The sequence below is a fragment of the Paramisgurnus dabryanus genome, chromosome 2 (genome assembly GCF_030506205.2).
Source record: "Paramisgurnus dabryanus chromosome 2, PD_genome_1.1, whole genome shotgun sequence".
Classification (NCBI taxonomy): Eukaryota; Metazoa; Chordata; class Actinopteri; order Cypriniformes; family Cobitidae; genus Paramisgurnus; species Paramisgurnus dabryanus.
In genome coordinates, this window is record NC_133338.1 from 53,232,654 (window position 1) to 53,258,621 (window position 25,968).

At 38.6% G+C, this 25,968-nt stretch overlaps 1 protein-coding gene across 1 annotated transcript in view; it reads right to left on the bottom strand.

Annotated features, from left to right (window-relative positions):
• The window catches only part of acsf3 (acyl-CoA synthetase family member 3), a 69,290-nt gene that overhangs the window by 29,524 nt on the left and 13,798 nt on the right, over nucleotides 1-25,968 (bottom strand). Inside the window, exons 4-7 of the mRNA XM_065261707.2 lie at nucleotides 22,732-22,886; nucleotides 22,339-22,484; nucleotides 15,956-16,053; nucleotides 15,754-15,880 (exon numbers count right to left, since the gene is read on the bottom strand). Coding sequence (XP_065117779.1) covers nucleotides 15,754-15,880; nucleotides 15,956-16,053; nucleotides 22,339-22,484; nucleotides 22,732-22,886 — 526 coding nt within the window. The remainder of the gene's footprint in view (nucleotides 1-15,753; nucleotides 15,881-15,955; nucleotides 16,054-22,338; nucleotides 22,485-22,731; nucleotides 22,887-25,968) is intronic.

Consider the following 25,968-nt stretch of genomic DNA (forward strand, 5'->3'; position numbering starts at 1 on the left):
CGTAAACAAAAAAAAAAAACGCCTGATAGATCTCAACGCTGTTCTGTACAACAACTAAAGCTACACTTTAATTCATGTCATTACTGCATTACAGGATAAATTTTGTCCGTGTCCTTTAACCTCTTCAACCCTGAGGACCCTGTCCCGGGTCCAGAATTTCGTATTTTGACTTAATATAAAATTAGGGCTGCACGATTTGGGTAATTTTTCCCATTGCGGTTATTGTTGCTAATATTGCGATGTGCGGTTGCGATTATAATGAATGGTATCATGAGTCAACTTGATAGGTTTTAAGGAAAATCCACACACATTTTAGTGATAATGCTAAAATGTGTATTTGTAAAACTAGAAATGTTTTCATCCAGATCACTGTCAATCTCCTCTGCATCCATCTTCGCTCTGGTATTTCAGCACTGCGCACACACAAGTGACGACACACGCCACACACATTCATGCCACACGTGCACTGCCTTTTTTGTTCGTTTTTCTTTCTTTTTTTAAACAGCAAGGAAAATCAACAAACTGTTATCAAAAAGTCGTGTTAACAAGTCCACACATTTATTTATTTAATATAATTGCAACATTTTGCTGTCATATAATCGCACACGCTGACATCGCGATTGCGATTGCGATGCGATTAATTGTGCAGCACTATATAAAATATTCTTTTAATCTTTGATGCTCCGTCATGGACCCCAGTAACACATATGAGATACTGTTTGAAAGCTTAGAGTCTCTACTTTCTGCAGATATGCATCACTTTGACACATCTTTTACTGTAAGAAAGTTATTTACACTTAATTTACACTATCACCCCCCCAATATTTTATTATATCATTTAATATTTACATATTTCATATTTTTCAAAAATGACAAACATGGGCAACTCTTATATCAAATGAAAGCTCTCACTCTCAGGAATAAGGCTACAGCGTTATTTTTGTTCTAATATCAACACTTATCCAACAATCGCTGAATGAATAATAAGGTAAAAAATGGTCTTTTGTAAACATATGTGAAACTTGAGTGTGAACTGCCTCAGATAGCACATATAGCCACAAATGATACATCATCTTTTATTTTAGGTCCTACTCTAAAAAATGAGTCCATTCACAGCATTTTCTTTGGTTGTGTGCATATATAATCCCTTGCTATTTATTATATGTGCAAAACAAAAAATTAATATTTATATGAAAAATGTATTTTCGCACCCTTCAGTAAAATAAGAATATCTTTTGAATGCGACATGCTAAAGAGTTCATTCTTTTTTTGGTTGTTTACTGTCTGCTGCTGATAACAACCAGAACTGTCTGCAGTCTGCTAGAGCACACAGAACCAGAGTTATACACTATCAAAGACAGTGTTTACAACATAAAAAAGAAAATTTGGTGTTTCATCATATGAAAAACAACATAAATAACAATATTTGTCACAAACAGCAGCTTTTTATGTAACTTCAAAGGGTTTTCTTTAAAATGATATAAAGAAATTGCATTTATTCCACTGTATGTGGTTATGGGGACACTTCAAATGTCCTTAGGCAGAAATTGTATACAAAAAGGGTATTATTCCTCCCTTCAGTTGGAGTAAAATAACTTTTGCATAGATTATGATAGAGAAAAAATTCCTTTTTCCTCTGTGAGCTGACAATTGCTGGAATCAAACAAAACTGTCTGCAGGGACCTGAGATACCCAGGGCCAGAGTTATATACTTTCAAATAAAAACTTTAGAAAAAAACATCAAAAAGCGCCTATTTATTTTTGTGTTTATTAGAGGACTGATATCACATACAACCATGTTTACCACTTTTAACAGTGTTTTATGTAATTTCAAAGGGTTTCCTGTAAAATGATACCAAACTTTTGTATGTAAACCTCTGCATGTGGGTATGGGATGCTTTTGAAATTGGGTAGGCCAAATCCAGGCGAAAATCCCCAAAATAGCTTCAGGGTGTAAGAAGTTAAATCCCTGTGGTAGAGATTCAGGGCCATCAGAACCATATCCATTCATATTCATAGAGGCAGGAGGAGAATTTCTTCATAACTCAAAAGTTGGGAAGGACGAGTAAAGTAGGCCAGGTCAACATCTGGAGAGGTCAGTCAGCCCCTCGGTGGGTGTGTGGGTCACAGGGCAGACATATCTTCAAGAAGACCTAAGAGCTGTTGAGCGCCAATACCAATATTTCACACTAAAGAGCCACAGAGCACACATGCTTGTGTGTGTGTGTTTGTCAGAAGGACCTTCAGATCTGTGTTACCCTACAGCCAGATACAGCAAAACACCAATATTTACTACAGTACTTCGGTTTGAAAAGCTACGATATGTTTATATAATACATCAACTCTATTTTTCATGAATCATCTGAATGCTTAACACATCACACTTGGATAATGTGCACTAAACACAACATAATTATTCTATCTTTAATGAATTAAGATCATTAAAATACAGAATTGATGCAAAACTACCTTCTGAACTTTTAGAAAACATTCCCATAATAAGTCCCACAAAAGTTTAATGATTTGATTCATATTACAAAAACTGTATAAATGTCATTGTATTAACCACTTATTACAAAGTTGGTTATTGCATTAAAACAAAGTAGTAGTTCATCAAATAAAAGCGGTAGTAAACAGAATAATAAATAAAATAAAACAAATAATGCTGTTAATTTACTCACTCTGCTGAATAACTTTAAACTTGAATCCTAAACCAAATACTCAAATAAACAATTCTTACCAGCACTGCACAACTCTACCCAGCACTGCGCAATTCTACCCAGTATTGCACAATTATACTCAGCACCGCACAACTCTACCCAGCACCGCACAATGCTACCCAGCACCGCACAACGCTACCCACAACCGCACAATGCTACCCACCACCGCACAACGCTACCCAGCATCGCACAACTATACACAGCAGCGACAACTCTACACAGCACCGCACAACTCTACACAACACCGCACAACTTACACAGCACCGCACAATTCTACCCAGCACTGCACAACTCTACCCAGCACCGCAAAATTCGACCCAGTACTGCACAATTCTGCCCAGCACGGCACAATAGTACCCAGCACCACACAATACTACCCAGCACGGCACAATACTACCCAGCACGGCACAATACTACCCAGCACCGCACAATACTACCCAGCACCACACAATACTACCCAGCATTGCACAATTATACTCAGCACCGCACAACTCTACCCAGCACCGCACAACTCTACCCAGCACCGCACAATTCTACCCAGCACTGCACAACTCTACCCAGCACCGCACAACACAACTCTACCCAGCACCGCACAACTCTACCCAGCACCGCACAACACAACTCTACCCAGCACCGCACAACTCTACCCAGCACCGCACAGCGCTACCCAGCACCGCACAGCGCTACCAAGCACCGCACAGCGCTACCCAGCACCGCACAGCGCTACCCAGCACCACACTTCCCAGCACCACACTTCCCACAACCGCACAACGCTACCCAGCACAGCACAACGCTACCCAGCATCACACAACTCTTCACAGCACCGCACAACTCTACACAGCACCGCACAACTCTACACAGCACCGCACAACTTTACCCAGCACCGCAAAATTTGACCCAGTACTGCACAACTCTACCCAGCACCGCACAACACAACTCTACCCAGCACCACACAGCGCTACCCAGCACCGCACAGCGCTACCCAGCACCACACTTCCCACAACCGCACAATGCTACCCAGCACAGCACAACGCTACCCAGCATCACACAACTCTTCACAGCACCGCACAACTCTACACAGCACCGCACAACTTTACCCAGCACCGCAAAATTCGACCCAGTACTGCACAATTCTACCCAGCACGGCACAATACTATCCAGCATCGCACAATGCTGCCCAGTAACGCACAATTCTACCCAGTAATGCACAATTCTGCCCCGGTAGTACCACACAATACTACTTAACACTGCACAACGCTACCCAGCACACACAATTCTTTGCAGCACTGCACAATTCTACCCAGCACTGCACAATTCTACCCAGCACTGCACAATTCTACCCAGTAAGGAACAAACAATACTACTACTAAATGTACTCGCATCAAGCATGATTAAATTGTCCTCAGATGGCTCCCTGTGTCTTTGACAGTAACTACAGGGTCACCTCTGCCTCTCACTGCCTTTGATTTCTTTACTCTTAATGTCAAGCTAAACAAGATTAGCATCACTTGATCTGATGACAAGTCTCTTTCTTCAAAACACAAAGAGGGTGCAAATATTCTTCTGCACTCCAGCAGGGTGAGACAAAGAGATACCGAGTTAGATATCTTCCGGTTCTTAATGCACAACCCATTTTAAAGATATTCTGGATTAATAAAGCAATAATAACTTGTGTGTGAGAGTTGTCAGTGAAACAAAGAAAGGACTGCAGTGTAACCTGTGGGTGGAGGTCACAGGAAGGATGAGAAGAATGGAGAAGAATTGAGGACCGGCTCTAGAATCACATGTAATCAAGTCATGCCTGAGGTTGCTGGGAGTGATGAATTGGCTGCCCAGCAGACTGAAACTTCACTGATGAACCGAACAAAGCAAATAAACTAGACAAACTCGCCCATATATCATTAATAATAGTCCACAGACTGATCTGAGAACAGCGCTGGTGAAGATAGAGAGTGAAACAGCTAGTTAACATTCCACCCAACGCTTCGGTGCGCGGGATTCAACCCTGTTACCACCCCACGTGTTATTTACGAGCAGCCGGTCTAATGTGCATTCCCAAACCAGCGCTTATCCGAGCGCACCCGACTTTTAGCACGCCTCCATTACTCATAACTATGTGTGCGCAGCATTTGGAAAACTGCTAATGCTTCTCCACGAGCAGCATTGCCTTGTTTATTTATTTATTTATTTTCATTTATTGTTCCCCAAGTGTAATTCATTCCAGGAAAGGCTGTAAGCGGATATGATAAAGGTATCACCTAATTTATCTTTTTTTCTATCTTTTTTGTATTTTCATAACACATTCTTGCTAGAATAAACAATAGTATTGCTTACACACATAAAACATGTTGGCAAAGAATTCAGTACACAACCAAATGGCACCTCAGCTTCACATACGGTGAGACTTCACTTAGTGCAAACTTCAGATAAATGTCAAAAACTTTAGTCGGCCCCTCACGTGAGACCACAGCCTTGTCCACACTAATACATTTTAGTTAGAAAACATATCTTTTTCTCCCTGTTTAATCCTATTGTCCACACTATGTTAGCTTTTGTCAATGAAAATTAAGCTTTTTAAAGGAAAACACCACCATTTACAATTTTACTATGTTCTTACCTCAACTTAGATGAATTAATACATACACATCTTTTTTCAATGCATGCACTTTTAATCTTTGTACAACACCTCATGAATGTGTTAGCATTTAGCCTAGCCCCATTCATTCCTATGGCTCCAAACAGGGGTGAATTTAGAAGCCACCAAACACGTCCATGTTTCCTCTATTTAAAGACTCTTACATGAGTAGTTACAAGAGTAAGTATGGTGCCACAAAATAAAACTTTTGTTTGGAGCCATAGGAATGAATGGCGCTAGGCTAAATGCTAACACATTCAAGAAGCGCAGTACAAAGATTAAAAGTGCATGCATTGAAAAAAGATAGGTATGTATTAATTCATCTAAGTTGAGGTAATAACATAGTAAAATATTGAAAAACGGTGGTGTTTTCCTTGCTGTCCAAGAAAAAACGAACTGTATCGACTGTTGTCTTAAGACAGGGAAAGCTAAATAGGGTTTTCTTCTCCTTAACATCCAAAAACACACTTCTTTTGTCGAACTATCTTGCAAAAAAATATTGTCGCGTGCTATGCAGTGATAGCCTACCGGTGACTTCTACACGACGGAGCAATGCTAATGCGCGTTCTCGCTCTCCCTTGACGTGCAGGGCCAGCGTGTTTTTCTGGGGGTAAAGGCCCATAAAAGGACTATGGGGTCAATCAGTCGTAACGGATACCCCCATTTTAAAAAAACTTTCCGAAAACTTGTAGGAAAAAGGAGGCGTGAGTTTGGCTCAGAAATACTCTGTTACAAGCTCAACTGCTTTTTTGACACTTTTCTTAGCATGAGAACTACAACTCTTAAACTGTGTTAATAAGTCAGAATGCATGAAATAGCATAAAACCACCCCTTTAAAGAGTAATGTAGTTCGTACATACTTCAGAATGCATTTCTTTAACTCTTTCCCGCCAGCCTTTAATGTGTAATAAAAGAAAATGTTTAAAAGTTTAATGCCTTCCAGAAAATGTTCTTCTTTAACTCTTTCCCCGCCATTGACGAGATATCTCGTCAATTAAGAGAAAACGCTTCCCCGCCAATGACGAGATATTCCGTCTTTCCGCAATACCGCTATTATCCACCAGGTGGCGCCCTTCCGCAACTTTTTAAACCCGGAAGTATTGCCCTATGGCATACTGCTGCATGTCCGTGTCTGTTTTAAAGATCGCTCTGAATATGATCTCTATGAAAAGTCCGTCATAAAAATGGAATTATCTCTGCTTTTTGCTCAAAATATGGTGTTTTTGCAAAAACCTACCCATATTCAAAAGCTGATTGCAAAAGAACCACTAAAGGTAGGATGAAACGTTTTTTTTTGTTTGAAAGCAGAGGGTCTGTTCTTTCATTTGGTATATTGTATGTTTATATATTTAAAGAAGAACATTTTCTGGAAGGCATTAAACTTTGGTGAAAATCATGAAAAATGCTGGCGCTGGCTGGCAACTTTTTTTAAAAACGCTGGCGGTGAAAGAGTTAAATATATAAACATACAATATATCAAATAAAAGAAAAGACTCTCTGCTTTCAGAGATCCTACCTTCATTAGTTTTCTTTTATTACCCCTCAAACATGGGTAGGTTTCTTCACAAAATACCAAATTTTTAGCAAAAAGCTGAGATAATTGCGTTTTTGTGAAGGACTTTTGTTAGAAATCTGATTCAGAGGAATGATCAAAACATTCACTGAAGTTGAACTGTTTGACCTGAGGGGTTGCTTCTGGGTTTTATAAGTTGGGTTAGAGCGCCATCTGGTGGACAATAGCAGAAATACCAACTGCCAAAAAAACTTGTCATTGGCCGGGAAGCGGCTTTCTCTTAATTGACTAGTTAACTCATCAATGGTGGGGAAAGAGTTAAAAGAGACAAAATGTTTACTCTGTTGTGGTTCGAAGAAAATTAGGCGTCTTAGGTTGTTTTCACATATGTTGGTGCGCACCGTGGTGCGGCCTCGGAGCGCACCAAAATACATTGTATCATTTTTCAGTTAGTGCGGTCCGTGTTCACATATATATATTTTTTACTTTACTCGAAATGCCGCACCGTACACCATGTGATCTCTGACAGCTCTTACCGTCTCATGACCACCCCCACGTTTCCACGACAACCAGCTTGACAGGGAGAGCGCAGCTATCAAGATGTGGAGATAAACATTGTACGTCTTTGCGAAGTTTCTTTGCTTTAACGCGAAATTGCATAGCTGTTCTATTAAAGCCTTTCTCACGGAGCCGTTTGCTAAAAGCCCGTAATGTCACTATTTGTGTGTGGAGGACAGCTATGCATTTATAAAATCATCAGCTCAAACGTAAAGGAGACAGCGAATCTCTATGCAACGGACCAGGATTGGCTTGTTTGTTGTTAACCCACAATATAACACCCGGCTCACGTCACAACGAAAGCCCAGTGGCTCAAACATGTGGAGAACTTCCTGTATTTGGTTCGGCCCGAGGTCCAGCAGTGTTCACACCACAGGTGGGTCGCCCCAGAGTTCGGCAACAGCCGTTCCGAGACCACCTGTTTAGAGCGGTCTCGGAGCGGTCGTTTAGTGCGCACCCGAGTGCGGCTGTTGTGTTCACACTGACCCAAACGCACCGTACTCGGAGCGACACGTCATTTGGGCCGACCTAAACAGTGTATATGTGAAAACACACTTACATTTTCTCGTGTATAGTACATGGACTTAAGCGTTTCAGACATTTTGGTGGGGATGAGCAACTTTCGGAAAATGCTAGTGGAGGAGGAGCATTATGTACGTAGCTTATGCGAGACTAGAGTACGGCAGAAGTAAAAAAAAAACTAATAATGAGATAAGTAAGTTAATATTTCACTTAAAGACAGAATACAGCAAATGCCAAAGCCAATACAGATGAAGATAATGATCCCAGATTCATAATGAAGCCCTAATGACCTTCAAGCTGAGTTAATGAGAGTTTGTGGATTACTGATGGAGAACACAGTAGCGAATGGAGAGAGAGAGAGAGAGAGAGAGAGAGAGAGAGAGAGAGAGAGAGAGAGAGAGAGAGAGAGAGAGAGAGAGAGAGAGAGAGAGAGAGAGAGAGAGAGAGAGAGAGAGAGAGAGAGAGAGAGAGAGAGAGAGAGAGAGAGAGAGAGAGAGAGAGAGAGAGAGAGAGAGAGAGAGAGAGAGAGAGAGACTTTGACTTTTGATCCCCTTTATTACAAAAACGAGGTTCAATTAAATATTAAATAGAGTTAAGAGCATTGTAGTTAAAAAAAACAACTATGCAAAATAACAAAATACAATAGCAACAACAACAAGATATCTCAGTTAAATGTACATTTGCAAACAACCATTGATGTCAGTTTCACATATGCACTGATTGAATCCCCAGATATAATTAAAAGTCTCTAGGTCTTTAACCAGGTTATAATAGGCATATTCCACTTTTAACCTTGATTTAATTAAACCTTTTAGAATTGCCATCACATCAGTTGACCCATCATTATTAATCTTACTTTTGCGTGAGACCCAAATTCCCATTTTTGCTTGGCCAAATAAAAAGTTAAGTAAAACATGGATCTGTTTTCTGTTCTTATTATATTTTGGCCCATAAATGAAAAGTGTAGGTGAAAATGTCTCTCCTAAAACTGCACACCATTCTTCCAATTGAGAAAGCAATGGCCCAAGCCTCCCACATTGAAAAAATAAATGAAAAACAGTTTCAGTAGTTCCGCAAAACGGACAACCCTCCTGTACTTGGGGATCAATGTGTGCTCTATGTCTGTTTGTAGCTATTAACCCATGCACAATTCTCCACTGAAGGTCTCCAGACCTTTTTTCAATTGGAGGTTTGTACAGGGTCCTCCAGCTACCTTTGGGGGAAGAACCTGGTCCTAAGAACTCCTGCCATTTCGATTCCTTTATCCCTTCCAGGCTACGAATGTGTGAAACTTTCACACAAGTGATGTACAGTGCCTTTTTCCCTGCTTGGCTAAAAAGGTCCAGTTCAGGTATTTTAAAAGTCAGCAAGGCCCCCTCTTTTTCTTCAAAATCTTCTATGGCAGGGGATATCCTTAGTTCAGGGAAAACAGAACTCATATCCTCATGAGTAGCATCCAATGAGCACTTAAAATCCGCTGATAAACAATCCTGGATCTCCTTCACCAGCCTTTGCACCAGACGAATTGATCTGAACCCAAGCTTAGATGCCAAGATTTCAGCCGTCATCCACCCTTCCGATGTCAATAAATGTCCAATTTTTGTGATTTCTGCAGAAACTAGAGCATTCTTCATTGAGGATGTTTTTAAAATCTCTAAGTCAAAAATAGAATTGTTCAGCAAAGGTTCTTCTTTAGACCAAAGTCCTTGCAACTCCATAGTGTCTCTTGTGATACTTAACGTCCTCCAGGCTTTCAGCACTGAATAGTAAAAAGAAGTCAGTCCAGACAAGTTAGCGTTTTGTATATCCATAAGAAAGAAATGTTTGTCTAGCCCCATTCCTCCTGCTCTCCTGAGGAGGCCACAAGCAACTCCAGACCAGCTTACATCTGTTCCATATAGAAGTCTTTTAGCTGTTTGGAGTCTGAAGGTCTTTATTCTACTTCTGATATCCACTAATCCATGTCCACCTTCTTGTCTAGGCAAAAACAACACAGGTGCTTTTACCCAGTGCTGTCCAGTCCAGAAAAAGTCTATTAAACGTTTCTGAATTCTTGATACCAAGTCTTCAGGCGGTTCCAGGATGATCATTTTATGCCATAGGGATGAGGCTATAAGGTTGTTGCAGACCAAAGCTCTTCCCCTATACGATAACTGGGGTAGCAGCCAAAGCCAGTGAGACAATCGAGCACACACCTTCTCCACCAAGCCCTCCCAATTCTGTCTCATATAGTCCTCCTTCCCTAAAAACACCCCTAAATACTTAAAACCAGCTCTTCCCCATTGTAAGTTACCTGGAAGGTTTGGAATATTGTGGTCTAAACCACACCACAAAGCGGCACTTTTGGCCCAGTTTACTTTGGCAGAAGAAGCTTTCCCATAATTCACTAAAATCTCTTTTACAACCTGAACATCCTTATCATTTCTTAAAACAACAGAAATATCATCGGCATATGCTGAAACTTTTATACAGTCATTAGAGCTTAACTCTTGCACCTTCAATCCCATTAATTTCTCTCTTAATTTGCATAGAAGAGGTTCAATAGCTAAACTGTAAAGCTGACCAGAGAGTGGGCACCCTTGTCGTATTCCCCTCTGCACCTTAACAGGGACACTAAGGCCACCTGCTATCTTTACCATACATGTGGCCTCATTGTACAACAACTTTACCATATTTATAAAATTCTCCCCAAAAACCAAAAGCCTCCAATACTTTAAAAAGATACTCATGATCTACGCGATCAAAGGCTTTTTCTTGGTCGAGTGATAAAATTCCCACATTAATATTGTTACCCAAAGCATAATCAATCACATCACGCATTAAATGCAAATTGTCAGAGATACATCTGTCTTTTATACAATAGGACTGATCCTTATGTATAAGTTTATACAGTATTTTGTTTAGTCTATTAGCGAGACACTTTGATAAAAGTTTATATTCGGAACACAGAATAGCCACAGGTCTCCAGCTCTTTAACAATGTAAGATCACCTTTTTTCGGTAGTAAAGTCAAGATTGCCCGTTGGCAACTTTTAGGTAAAAAACCTGTACGGATACATTCCTGCAGCACTTCAAAGAGATCCGTTCCAATTATTGACCAAAAATGTTTATAAAACTCGCCAGGAAGACCATCAATACCTGGGGTACGACCTGAAGAAAGTCCCGCTACCGCAGTACTTAGTTCCCCAAATGTAAATCCAGCTTCTAAACCTTGTTTATCATCGTCAGTTAAACTGGGAAGATCTTGTAAGAGTTCATTTTGGATTTGAATATCTATGTCCTCAGCTGAATATAAATGGGAGTAAAAGTCCACAGCTAATCTTCGCATTTCCATAGGATCAGATGTGCATTGTCCATTGTTGTTTTTCAGACTAAACATTTGATTCGCTTGTTCATTCTTGCGTTCCAAGTTGAAAAAAAAAGAAGTGGGACCGTCCATATCTTTTAGTGATAAAAATCTATTTCTCACCAGAGTTCTTTTGACTTTTTCGTTTAAAACCGAGCTCAATTTCAGTCTTTTTTCAGTCCACTCATGTGTATTCACAGAAGGATCTCCCATCATGTTCTTTTCAATCTCAATGATTTCTCTTTCAAGACATGCTAAAGTCCGTTTCAAACACACATTTGAGTAAGATGTATACTGCATACAGAATTCTCTTATGTGAACTTTCCCAACTTCCCACCAAAGGGTAATGTTATCATATCTTTCTTTCTCAATTTTCCAAGTTTCCCACAAATGTTTAAAAGAATCACAGAAATCCTTGTCTTGCAATAGTTTAACATTAAAGTGCCAGTACGCACTTCTTTTTTTCTTAACAGTCATATTACAATCAACAGTGATTAGTTTGTGATCAGTAAAAGGTGTAGGGACAATAGCTGTATGTACAACTCTACTTTTCAAATTTTTTGATAAATACAATCTGTCAAGGCGTGCTGCTGAAATAATTCCATCATGAACCTTTATCCAAGTGTATTGTTTTACCAAGGGATTGTTTTCTCTCCATATGTCAGAAAAATTAAAAGTTTTAATAACATTTGCTAGTACTGTGGGTGACTGAAAATGGGGTTCTTCTCCGTTTCTATCCAGTACGGAGTTAAGTGTACAGTTCCAGTCCCCACCTAGAAATATTAACTCACTTTCTTGTTGTTGTCTTAAAAATACATTCAGTTTATTAAAAATGTGTATTCTGTCAGCCCCTATATTAGGTGCATATATGTTCACAAACACAAATAGAACCCCATTTAAATCGACCTTAACTGCTAAACATCTTCCTGGTTCAATTTCTTTTTTATAAAGAACTTTAGCTTTTGTGGCTGGGGAAAATAGAATTGCAGTTCCTGCACTTAAATTAGTCCCGTGTGAGTAAACACATTCATTCCTCCACCACATTTTCAAGTCAACTTCATTATTTACGTCACTGTGAGTTTCTTGTAGGAAAATCACATCAAGGTTTTTCAACCTGATAAATTCTAGAATCGTGTCAGCCTTTCTCCTATCCCTCATCCCATTAACATTTAGAGATCCCACATGTAAGGTTTCCATAAGGGGAAAAGAGAGGAGAAAAAGAACAATCAAGAAGAAAAGTGTATTGCCCATTATTATTAATTAAATTTTCCTTTTTTCACTTTCCCTTTTCCAGTTTTACATATTTTCCGTATATCAGTTAAATGCTTCTTCAGTCTAAAACGTTTCTGCTGTGATAATTCGTCATAGCTGCAACTTTTTCTTGCCCATGTAACAGAGGAGATAAATTTATCCAAATCTGGAAAGAATTCTCTCACTTCTGTAGTTTTACCTTTGGTCTCATCTAAAAAAGCATTAATTTGAGCCACACTATACAAATCTTCTGTCACCACTTTAGACATCTCTGACCCTTCAGACCACTGCCCATCATCTCTCATGCTATCCTCAGTACATTGAGACAGTCCATCTAAATCATCTACTGAGTATTGCTCTCCTGTTTGTACATCAGTTTGAGTTACAGTCTCATTTTCATTAACATCATCAACTATATCATTTGTATGCATAGCAACAGCAACACTACATCCAGCCTGGTCTCTACTGTCAGTCTCATCATCCACACCAGCATCGCTTTCACTCACCTCGTTGTGCCCGTAGACTTCCTCTAAAGACCTTTTGCTTTGCTTCTTTGTTGCTTGTTTCTTTTGTGTTACTGTATTCTCCACAGCATCAATAGTGTCGTTATGATGAGATGGTCCGCTTTCAGTTATGTTGGCAGGCAATTGTTGTTCATCATTCACTTTCTTATTGGGGCACGAAAAGCGTTTATGGCCTATATGTCCGCATTCAAAGCACCTCAAATTATCGGTACTTGCGTACACCATATACGAATCATCTCCGTGATTCACACGGAACGAAATCTCCAATGTGCGTTCTGATGAATTCAGGAACATTAGTACTTGTCGCCTGAACGACATAACGTGTTTAAGATCCGTACTTTTACATCCTAAAGGGATGTTTCTGACAGGGCTTGCGATCTTGCCATATCGAGTTAATTCTTTAACGATAGTATCATTTGATACAAAAGGCGGTACGTTTGAAATAGTGACTTTAGTCGACGGAGCCGATAGAGGAGTCACGGGCACAAACGTTTCCTTAATCCACAAACCATTTTCAGTTACTTGGCTTACTAACTGCTCTGATGTTAAAAACACGACAACAGCTTTATTCATTCGTGATGCTGAGAGAATATTGTCATATCCGACAATTTCCCCCACCACCACGAGTACATCTTCGACACTGACGCCAAGTTCAGGCACACACCTGCATCCATTACGCAGAGACATGGCTGAGGCCATATCGGCACGCGGCTCGCGACACACAGCCGCGAGCCTAACCGTGCTTAATAACCAGTTACTGTTAAAACTATTGATTCTAATCCAGAGAGGGAAAAAATTAGAAAATACTTCCAGAAAACAACCTTGAAATCCTACGCTCAATCTAACCAGCACGCTCCGCTCGCCCCACTACACACACACACATGCGCACAGAGAGAGAGAGAGAGAGAGAGAGAGAGAGAGAGCAAGAACACCATTGCTCTATGATTGGCCATAAACGGACAACTGAATGCACATCCTTGCAAAGCTTAGTTAATTTGACAAATATGCACAGTGCATCATCATGGGTACTCAGACCCTCGTGTAAAAATTGAACCTTACGGTATTACAGACACATCTGGACAGACATGGACACAACGATCTGCTCTCTCTAAAATGTTGAATTAGGAAGAGTGTGAGGGTGAGAAGGAGATAGAAGGAGTTTTTAGGAAACTCAGAAGAAGAGAGACATGATAGTGAGGAGAGAATGAGATTGACATGCAGACAGCAATGGAAGGGTTGCAGCTGAGAGACGACTTCTAGAACTGTTAAAAAGCACAAGACAATTCTTTCCAAATCTTAATCTAGTCCTATTTGAATCCTATATTTATTTTAGTCTAGTCTAGACCTATTTACGATTTACAATTCCACATTAATATATTACTGATTTCAGAAAAAACTTCATTTAAAACAAAAACAAAACTGTGAACTTTGATGGTTGGTTTAAAATGTTAGGCAGATGTTCTTTCCTGCAAAAGCAGATGTTTTCTAACCAGAATAAGCAGTAAAATGCTTGAGACTTCATGCCTGTAGTGAAATATCTGATAATTTGTGGATATCATGCCCTAAGAGACAAAATACTAACAAATAAGAGGCAGTGAGTGTTTCAGAAATGGTTTTGTCCATGAATTTAAACTACAAGCATGATAAAATGAAGACACACACACACGGCTGATGTGCTCTGGGCACTCTCTCTCTCTCTCTCTCTCTCTCATTATGGGATGGCAGTGTGTAATGGAGTATGACAGAGGCGTGGAGCGCATGGCAACGCTGTCCTTCCAGCCTTTATCTTACTCTCTCTCTCCCTCATCATCCTTTCTCTCCTCCTCTACATTATTCCTGCTTACCAGCTCATCATTTTTACAATTGCTCATATTTGGGGTTAGGGATTTACACAAACCTCCAAGTATTAAACTTTAATGCATAACATGTCCAGCATCATTTGTGCTCGGTGCATAAATGACATCACAAATGTGGCTTGTTGTGCCAAGGTGTGATGTCGATTTCTAAACAGACTTCACGTTTTCCATCTGATGGATGATAAAATGGGGAAAACAACTCACAGATTTACATTGGAGAATACTTACCCCAATCGTGCGTTCATATGAGAATGAAGCATTAAGCGTAAGTGATTTACATCTTCAGTCAAGGCACAGATATGGTAGAGATCCGGCGGCACGAATGACGCGATTTGTGCCGCATTAACCAATCAGGAGCTTGCTTAGTAGTGACGTAATTACAACGTAGCAAGCGGAGGCAGAAATACAAAACAACAACGGAGGACAAAAGCATCATCGCTGTATGTGGACACCCTGAGCTGTACGACACATCTTCATACTTTAATAAAAACAGGCATTAAAAGGATCTTGATTTGAAGAATATCAAAAAAGGAGGTCTGCATATAGTAGTAAAACGCAGAACCATTTAAAACACATCAGCAACACACAAAATGCAACCATCCAGAATTAGCATTGTGGTGGCAAAGTTTTCATAGACAGTCACCAAAGACATTTTCTCTAAGTATAATAAAAGCGTTATTTTATATAGGGTCTTAAAAAACATCCACAGGCATTTTCACTTCTATTCACTCTCCTACAGTGTCCTGATCAACTATCAAACAGTACAACCCTTTACAGATCTTACAGTATATGTGTAGCATGGGTATCTGTACATATATTTGAGCAGTACCGGTTTTAAACCAGCCGTCCGCAGTGAAGGCGTCTGATGTCTCCTGAGGTTTGTTCCAGTACTCCTGAAAGACTGACGAACCTCGAACCATCAGCTCACCTTCTTTCCCCTCCAAACCGGCCTTCACCTGACGGTACACATATACAGGTGTAAAGTCAATGCTTTTATTATTGTAGTAAACAATATTGGGGTCATTAAGTACCTGGGTCCCTTTGCTGTTGCCCTCAGCGAGGACCGTGTTGGTAGTGTTTGTCATCATGATCCGAACTTCCACACCTGGGAGCGGCACTCCAACAGAACCTGGAAAAAACACAAAATTTGAAAGATATATTTCAGATTCATATTACATATTGTCTATGTGCTATATCTGTGGCATGATGTTAATTATTAGGTAAACAGGTTATATTTACATTTGAGGAAAACAGACAGTTTTAACTGAAGCAACTTCGAAAAATTAGGGAAACAATAAAAAACAAATCTATCTGGTACTTATTGTCATGGATCACAAGATGTTACAGGCCATAACAATATAATATTTTCTGAAGTGTCTTACATAGCTGAAAATCTTTACCGAATTAACTAAATTGTTACATTTTCTGAAGAAAGCACAAGCGCCATTAATAATTCGTGCCAAAATTATTAAAAAAAAGTCAAAAAAGCCCATGCATACATTTCTATGATATTCTGGTCTTTAGATGCAAGTCTTAAAGATTGTTTTCACCTGATTTATAGTCTGTCTAGCCAATTGTTTGGTCTGAAAGTCATAATACTTAAAGTAAGTGAAAAGTACAATATTAAATGTGTTCTCAGGTTGTCACACCACAAAAAAAGTGTTATTAACTCTTTCCGCGCCTCTGACAAGTTATCTCGTCAATTAAGAGAAAACACTTCCCTGCCAATCAGGGTTTTTATGGCAATCCATATTTCCGCTATTATCCACTAGGTGGTACTCTTACCCAACTTATAAAACACTAAAGCATCCACTGCCCAAAATTTCTAACACATTTTTTTTTAAATAAAAGCCAAATGCTTGAGCATTTTACAGCCACATCATTTTCGTTATGCATTATTTGTTTTAGTTTTTTGGTTGTTTAAAAACACACACAAAAAATATGGTTAATCGATCGATTAAGTTCTAGATTAGTCGATTAATCGATTGAATAAGTGCTAGATTAATCGATTACAAAAATAATCGATATCTGCAGCCCTAGATAAAACTTTTTTTTGTTGTTGTTTGAAAGCAAAGGGTCTGTTCTTTCATTTGATATGTTGTATGTTTAGAAATTTAAAGAACATTTTCTGGAAGCCATTAAACGTTTGTGAAAATCATAAAAAATGCTGCTACTGGCAGACAACTTAAAAAAAAAACGCTGGTGGGGAGTTAACCACCCAGCTAAATGTGAATGATTTAAAAAACAAAGTAAATAAAATAAGTTATCAAAATGTAAAAAAACAGGCAAGATTTTCTGCTTTCTGGCTTAACTTTCAAATACCGCTACAACCTGAATGGATGCTCGCGATTGTGATAGGGGCGGGGCCATGCTCGGTGACTCCAGTGCGTCATCGAGCCACCAATTTAACCCCTGCCCAAATAATCCTGAACACAGAAATGTGGAAAAACAGTTTAAAGCGTAACTAAACCCCTGGTCAGAGCCTGACTCCGCCCACTGGCAATATTTGAAAAATGCAAGAAAAGTGTGAAGATCCCAACGGAGATAGAGGGGACGAACTAAGCTCGTACCAAGTGTGTGGTGAGATCGTAACAAGGGCGTGGTGAGCTTGAACCTGCTTACGTCACGAGTCATTTTTTGGACCCAACATCCAATAGGAAAATTCAACTGCAGTAGCCACCGTTCAACCTGAAGAGGGCAGCACTCAGACGTTTTTACACCATATACTGCAGTATTGAAACACTTTATATCAAAATGTCAAAAAACTTACTAAAATCAATGAACAGCACTAATAAAGCATCATTCTTACCGATCATTAACTAAAAAAAGTTGGTTTAGGGTTTAGTTACTCTTTAAGGGCCATTCACATGTTGCGCCTAAACGCAGCTGCGCTCCTGAGGCATCTGTCGTTGAACCGCAATAATAAGCTGCTCCTCCATTTTTCTGCTGAGGTTTCAAAGTAATGGAAAAGGTAAGGAAGCTGATTGGTTGGTTCTGGTCACATGACCTGCGATGCACTTGTGGCATTCTGAAAAGTTGAAAAAACGAGAGTGTCGCACCGAACTTGAGCTAGCAAAAGACGCAATATGTGAACGGCCCCTAACAGTGTGACTACACAATTCAGTTCTGCATAGATCAGTCTTTGCATTGTGTTTGTTTAGAAACAATTCTCTAAAATGACTTTACATGGACTTTAAAGTATACGTAAGCATTAGTTATTATGATACGTGTCATACAAACTTGAATGGTAATAATGTTTGACTGCATGAAGAAATTAATATCAGTAAAGGTTTAACTGTGTTTGCATTTTAAATATTTCTATTTTTCATTGTATCTAGTATACAGTATACAGTAATCAATTGATGTGTTTATGATATAATTGTTACATTATTTTCTATTTTAGCACAGCTGGAACACTGTATTCAGTACAGTGTCCAAAACTATTTTATAATTAACATCAGTAAGAAATAAAACGTTACATATGGCTTTGACTTCTGAAATGAAAATATCTTTAAGGAAATAAAACTTTATTTAGAATGATTTATTTTACGTCAGGCTGTGACAGGCATCATAACTCATTGGTGTTTCCTTAGGGAGGGGGTTTAGTACAGTATGATCAAAGTCAACTCTGTGACTCTTATTGATTGATTCAAACCTACTTCTGAATCAGACAGCTTCATGCTGGCATCTCATGGGTCTCAGGAGAAAATGTCGAGCTTTAGTAATCACCTCTGAGCTTTAAATTCCAAACTCTGAACTAATAAAACCACACTGAGCTAAATCTGCCTTCACATACATGTTGAAAAGCGAACAAAACAATCCTCAAACAAGCGTGCGCTCTCAAGCTAATGGCGCTTTGATACTGACATTCATGCAAGACGTGAAGGTTGACATGAGTAGTTTGATTGACGCTGAAGAAGACCCATAGAGAGTTTCTCAGAAGATAAATCACATGTAAACAAAACAAAATACTTTCAGAACAAGAGTTTGATCTGTGACAACTCGACCCATTCGAGGAAAAACAAAAACTAGATCCTGTGCTGAAACATCAAAGCATAAGAAATGGTAACAAAGTCAAGACAATAATTCCTCTCTTCTCGAGCGTATGCAGTATTAATGCATGAACCATCAGGCTTTTGAATGAGCAATGCTTTGTCTTAGCACTGCACCATCAGACACTTTAGTAAATCGACTGCTTTGTTAATCTGTGATGTTCAAAATGGATGAACTTCACTTCTCTTTTAAGTTGGGTCATTTAATTTATTTTATCAATAATATCAGGAATGTGTATTTAGACAAAATGTTAAATGCTCTCTCAGTTAAAAGTCCCTATGGATATGGATATAAGTGTCGAATAAATTAGGGATTTTTAAAATGGGGTCCGGGGGCCTCCAGAGGGCTCTAATAGGTATCCAGAAAATTTCTGAGACTAAAAGACAGAACAACAATTGTAAAGGTCTACTGAAACATTAATGTTTAATTTCTAAGTGTTTATGTTTAATTTGCTAGTACATGCTTTCCAGAATTTCTTTTATTTTGTATTTTTCTAGTGCCGTTTGGCTCGCTTACTGGGGTTTTAAGGCAGTATTCATTGCATTCATATGTCATTATATTCAGTATTGATACAGTATATCAGTTGCAAAGCTGCTATAAAACAATATTTATTGTAAAAGTTGCCGCAGTTCAAATAAATTTAAATTAAAATGTTTCTTTTTGAGTTTATACATCTAAAATGATGCCAAAATAGTTATTTAAGTTTGGGAATAAAAAGATCTCCTTATTAGGGATGCACCGGATGTTTGGCAACGGAATAATATGTCCGAAAGTAGCAAAAAAAGGAGTTTTGGTTTTGGAATAACAAGTGAAAAAACCAAATAAATTGGAAAAAAGTACATTAATAAATAATGTGAAATAAATATAGTAAAAATTCATTCTGAAAATGTAACTTGTAATGGTAAAAAATGGCTAAATAATGGGGGAGGATCTACCTACTAAAAACACCATTAGTCCCTTTTCTTAAAAAAATCCAGATAATTTACTCACCACCATGTCATCCAAAATCTTGATGTCTTTCTTTGTTCAGTAGAGAAGAAATTATGTTTTTTGAGGAAAACATTCCAGGATTTTTATGGATTTTAATGGACCCCAACACGTAACAGTATAAATGCAGTTTAAAATTGCAGTTTCAAAGGACTCTAAACGATCTCAAACTTGGCATAAGGGTCTTATCTAGCGAAACGATTGTAATTTTTGGCAAGAAAAATAAAAAATATGCACTTTTAAACCACAACTTCTCGTCTATCACCGGTCATGTGACGTGCCAGCGCGACCTTGCGTAATACGTCATCACGTCAAGAGGTCACGGATGACGTATGCGAAACTACCCCAGTGTGAAGAAAGAGGACTGTTCAGACGTTGTTGTATGTGGAATGATATTAATTAATGTCTTTGTGTCAGTTCATTTTTCTAAATGGTCCACAAATGTGTGCTTCGTATATGTAATACGTGACCTTTCCACGGCATTACGCAATTACGTGAGGTCGCGCTGGCGTGTCACAGGACTGGAGATAGACGAGATGTTGTGGTTTAAAAGTGCATATTTTTTATTTTTCTTGTCAAAAGTGACAATAGTTTCGCTAGATAAGACCCTTATGCCTTGTTTGGGATTGTTCAAAGTCTTTTGAAACTGCAATTTGAAACGGCATTAAAACTGTTAAAAGTGTTGGTGTCCATTAAAGTCTTTTAAAATGAGAAAAATCCTGAAATGTTTTCCTCAAAAAACATAATTTCTTCTCGACTGAACAAAGAAAGACATCAACATTTTGGATGACATGATGGTAAGTAAATTATCTGGATTTTTTTTAAGAAATTGACTAATCCTTTAATAACACTTCAAAGGTGTGTTAGGAAGATACTGCATATATTTCTACAATAAATTAAGGGCTGTCACCACTATGTTCCTTTTGAGTATTTAACTCTTTCCCCGCCATTGACAAGTTATCTTGTCAATTAGTTTTCATCAACTAATGAAAAACATACGAAACTCTGTGTATGTTTTGATCATTGCTCTGAATCTGATCTCTAACAAAATCCTTAAAAAAATTAAATTTTTAAAACTTTTTGCTCAAAATTTTTTATTTTTTAAAAAAAAACTACTTAATTGAGAGGTGATAAAAGTGAACAAATGAAGATAGAATGATATATTTGTTTCTTTGTTTGAAAGCAGAGGGTCTATTCTTTCATTTGATATGTTGTACGTTATATATTTATAGAACAACATTTTCTGAAAGTTCTGAAAATTTTGTGGAAAAAAAAAATGCTGGCAGGCAACTTTTTTAAAAACGCTGGCGGAGAAAGGCAGGGTTCCCACACCTTAGTTAACTTCAAATTCAAGGATCTTTCAAGGACCTTCCAGGTGCAATACCCTCAAATTCAAGGACTAAATATGGGGACACATTTCAAATTAGAGCAAGGTTACATTGTGTTATCTTTAAAGATTCATTGTTCCCTTTTGAGGGAACTCACACTGCGTCACTGCGGTGACACTTTGGGGACGCCTCCAGGGGTAAGTGCGTCTGAATGTGTATATCAAATTCAACCAATGGTGAGGCTTAATGAAAAAGACAGGGTGACGCGGGAGCCAGGAAGTATATCGCTATCTGAAATATTGCCAAAGACGCCGTTACAGGAATGCAGGAAGTATGGCAAGGGAGACGCAGCGTCTCGTTCCCTTCTCAGGGAACAACAGTTACATCCGTAACAAGAGACGTTTTCATGTGTCAAACACAACTATGCAAAAAAGCATTTTGGTATGAATCAACACATACAGAAGATATATGCATTTAAAGCAGTTTAGCAAGTGTGCTTAAAAAGTCTAGAATTTTTATGATATTATCCTACACTACACAGGGAATAATATTTTTATTTTTTTTGTGAATCAGCTCAAGCATGAAGGCAAGAAAGCGCATCCTGATGAATTTCGGTGAAGTTGAGCTGCAGCGGGCAGGCATAAGATTTATAGAAACACATTTGTGGAGAAAGGCGCAGGATCTTAAATATTCTTGCATGTTTCATAACTATAATACCAATTTCACGCTCTGTTTTCCAAAGCTCGAGGAAGCGTGAAGCCACACAGTTAACTTATGCGCGATCTACCGGCATTGCCCTTGCAATCAATTGGTCAATCGCAGTTGACCTATCGGGCACCCCTGGTTTAAATGTTTCGTTTTACATAAAATATATGGATGAATATATATTTTAGGAAGAGGACCTCTCACAAACAGGTCACAGAAATCAAACAGCAACTTTTGCACTGCTATCACAATACTCTACCCAATAAACTCCAGAAACATTTCTATAAATACAGACCACACAGTATGTTCATGACACATTGTTATTATAACTGAAGCAGTACCGGGTATACGTGGCCCCTTAAGTGGATTTGAGAGGGCCATGCCGATCTCAGTCATGCCGTAACGCTCCAGCAGTACGTGACCCGTGATGTCCGCCCAGCGCTCCAGAACCGGCTGAGGAAGAGCAGCAGAACCAGACACCATCAGCCTGTCAGAGAGAAACTCATTTATCATTTCATCTTTCACTCATCTAATGGAATTACAGAATGCATTGCTTATACAAACATCTCATTTTGACCCAAAGGTACAGTAGACAGAACCCATGTTGAGATAAATGAAGATTAAGAGGCCTGACTTGAATAAATCAGGACTCTGGATACATTACTGAGAGATCTAGACAGAGAGAGATACAGAAAGTGTGTGAGAGAGAGAGAGACTGATATAAAGGACGATACCGTATTCTCTCTTTGCACACAGCCCTGATGAAGTCCTGGACGCGGGGTTGAGTAAAATGTTGGTCGTAGTATTCAATGAGTTTGGAGTAAATAGTGGGAACTGCCATAAACACATTCACTGCTGAAGATCTCGAACCAATCAGATGCTCCCAAACCTGAAACAACAACATTTATAAACAACACTACTCGCTAACTCATTAAAAATATTTTCATTAATTTTTACAGCTAGCATTGCTAATCTTACTGTGTGGAAAACCAAATATTATTTGCTTAAAGAGCACCTATTTCAAAAAAAAAAAAAAACCACAAGGTTATATTGTGTATTTGGTATAATACAATGTGTTTGCGTGTTTTATTGTTAAAAAACATTATTTTCCACATACCGTACATTTTTGTAGCTCCAGGTATACTGCTTTCCTCAAACGCTCTGATTCTGTACAAAACTTATCGATCTGAAAAGCGCTGTGTACCTGATTGGCCAGCTAATCTGTATGATGTGATTGGCCTAAATACCTCTTAAATTATATTATTCGGTGGCAAATCGCCGCCACATATATGCTGATGTTTCTGCGACAAGGTCATATCAGCTAATAAAATCAGCAAACCAATAAATCTTTCAGGCTGTGGAATGATGGGATTTGTTTTCTTTAACTCAACCGCTGATGGCTATCAATCAGACGGGAGCGAGAAATCATGTTACCAGATGAGGTAAAGTAATCAAGTTTTATAAAAGTTGTGTTTGATGACATCATTTTATTTCATTATGTAAGGTTTCATGTAAATGTTAAAATGAAATTTTTAGTCATAGATGTTACAGTATTAGTCCAATACGATGGTGTGTTAACGCAGCAAAGAATTAAGTGTTCAGATGAACAAACTTACCATAAACAAGTGAGTGGCCCGACAGACGCTGTTACTTCCGCATCTGTCCACGACACTGTTGTCATGTGGTTTTTACGTCAGTAAAGGCGGTAACAAAGGGTAACATGGATATTAACTTCATTGACAGGCGACTGCACTGCCCCGTGTCACTGTTTAGAATGGCAATTTTCAAGTTGAAAACATTAGAGATATTGATAGTAATCAGCTGGACAAAATATATAACACTGGTCCAGTAGTTTTTCTATATTTTACTGCAAATATCTTACAAATTGTACCTTTAACCGATAATATTCGATGGATACGATGGTGTAGGTCATTCCAAACATCATGTCTACTAATGTTGGTAGGTTTACTAATATCACATCCACAGCACTAGGCATTATTTTTAACCGAAGGAGACGTATCATCCAAACATTAATGCAAGGAAACCCCCTTATAGGAGCGGCTACATAATAAATACATTAATAGTACATTATTTCAAATTAAAAGAGATGTAGGATGGAGTGTTATCCAAACATTATAGGCATGCCGCAAAAAAACTTTTTTTTACTGGTTGCCAGTAACTTCCTGTTGAAGATAAAGTTCATTTAACAAACTGTTGCCCAAAAATATAATAAATGTAAAATCTACAGTATGTTACTGACAACCAGCTGCCAGTAATATCTACAGATTTTTTTTTTTTACAGTTAAGGAAAGCCTCTTATACTAGACACGTATTGAGGTGTTTCTGAGAGGTTCTAGTATGTACCACGTCATCCTCAAATAATCATTACTGAAAATGAAATATACTTTATTGTCCCTAGTGGGGACATTTGGGGTAGACTCTTACAAACACCTGATACACACAATACATTAAAAAAGAAATATTAAAAAGAATCTGACAACACTATGCATATAAAAGGCATTCACATAACAACATCACAAAATTAAAATGTGTCATTTCTCCACATTCAGCAGGCTAATAGATACTGGCACAAAAGAGTTCTTAAAACAGTTCAGTTTGCGGCTTACGTACATAAGGTGACCTGAAAGGTTAAATAAGCAGTTTTCCTTTAAAGTTTTTGCGAAAACCTTTTCCAAATTGCCTGAAAAACAACCTCATGCAAGCATAAAAACTGTTTTGTGATATATGGGAGTTTTTGCTAAATTGACATGTTTACATTGGCCGTATTTTCAATTTGCAATTCAGTTTGCGCAATTTAAAGGTTAATGGAAACGGAGCTAGTGACACTAGGTTTTTGAGAGAAGTGGATCTAAACTGCAGAAATAAAGTTAATAAAAGAAAAGACCGTAAAGATTTGTAAAGGTCAGTGTGATGCACAACAGAAGAGAAACACAGTTCACAATCCCTGCAGGGAGACTATTGAGGTCAGGACGAAGACTCCCCGCGCAGGACACAATGTTACTCTACTTTGATAAATGTGTTGAGTGAAGCATAGTGAAGGACAGCACACGCACGCACGCACACACGCACACACGCACACCAGCTGATACAGACCTGTCATCAAGGACAGTTCTGTACACTACATACTAAACATCTGTTATGAACCCTTCATAGGCAGCATCCTAATATAATTGAGGTGCAGGTGACTCGAAAAGGAACAATGCGAGAAAACATAACTGTACATGACGCACACACATTTAGGGTGAAGTACTGCAAAAAGGTGAAGTAGGGGGAACTATACACATTTTTGTGTTGAATTTAGGGTAAATTGTGACACTTTCAACTGTGTAAAAGTGTCCCAATATATCTTGTTATATGAACAGTATGCTTATAAAGTACTTGTTGTTTTGTATCATCTGCCATTTTGGATTTTGTTATTTTACTTGTCAAAGTGCATTATGGGAAGGCCACGGGCAATACAAATAAAGCATCTAAGATGCAGCACTAGATTTAGCTTGTACTCTTTCTATATCAATATACCGCACAAACACACAAAAAACAAAGCAGAACGTTGTATGATGAATTCATGCTTACAAAAGTTATAAGAAAAAGTGTTTTTCTTTCATCTCCCTCACACTTGCACACAGACAGAAGCAAATGCATTTAGACAAGCGCTATAACAGCCGATATAAACACACTTCTCATGCAGGCAACACAAATCAATACCGGTATAAACTACACACCAACTCTCATTTCACAAGCACATGCGAACTAGAGGTGCATGATCATCAAAAATAAATGCATTAAAGATACAATGTAACAATTCTTTCTTATTCTGTCACACACAAACACGCACACACACACAGTCGGGCGCCACGCCTGGCTGCACCTTTAGAACGCAGTGGGAGAAACGTGTGAATTAATTGAAGGTGAACGACAGATTCTCCTTGGTTCTGTCCCTCCTGGGAGGT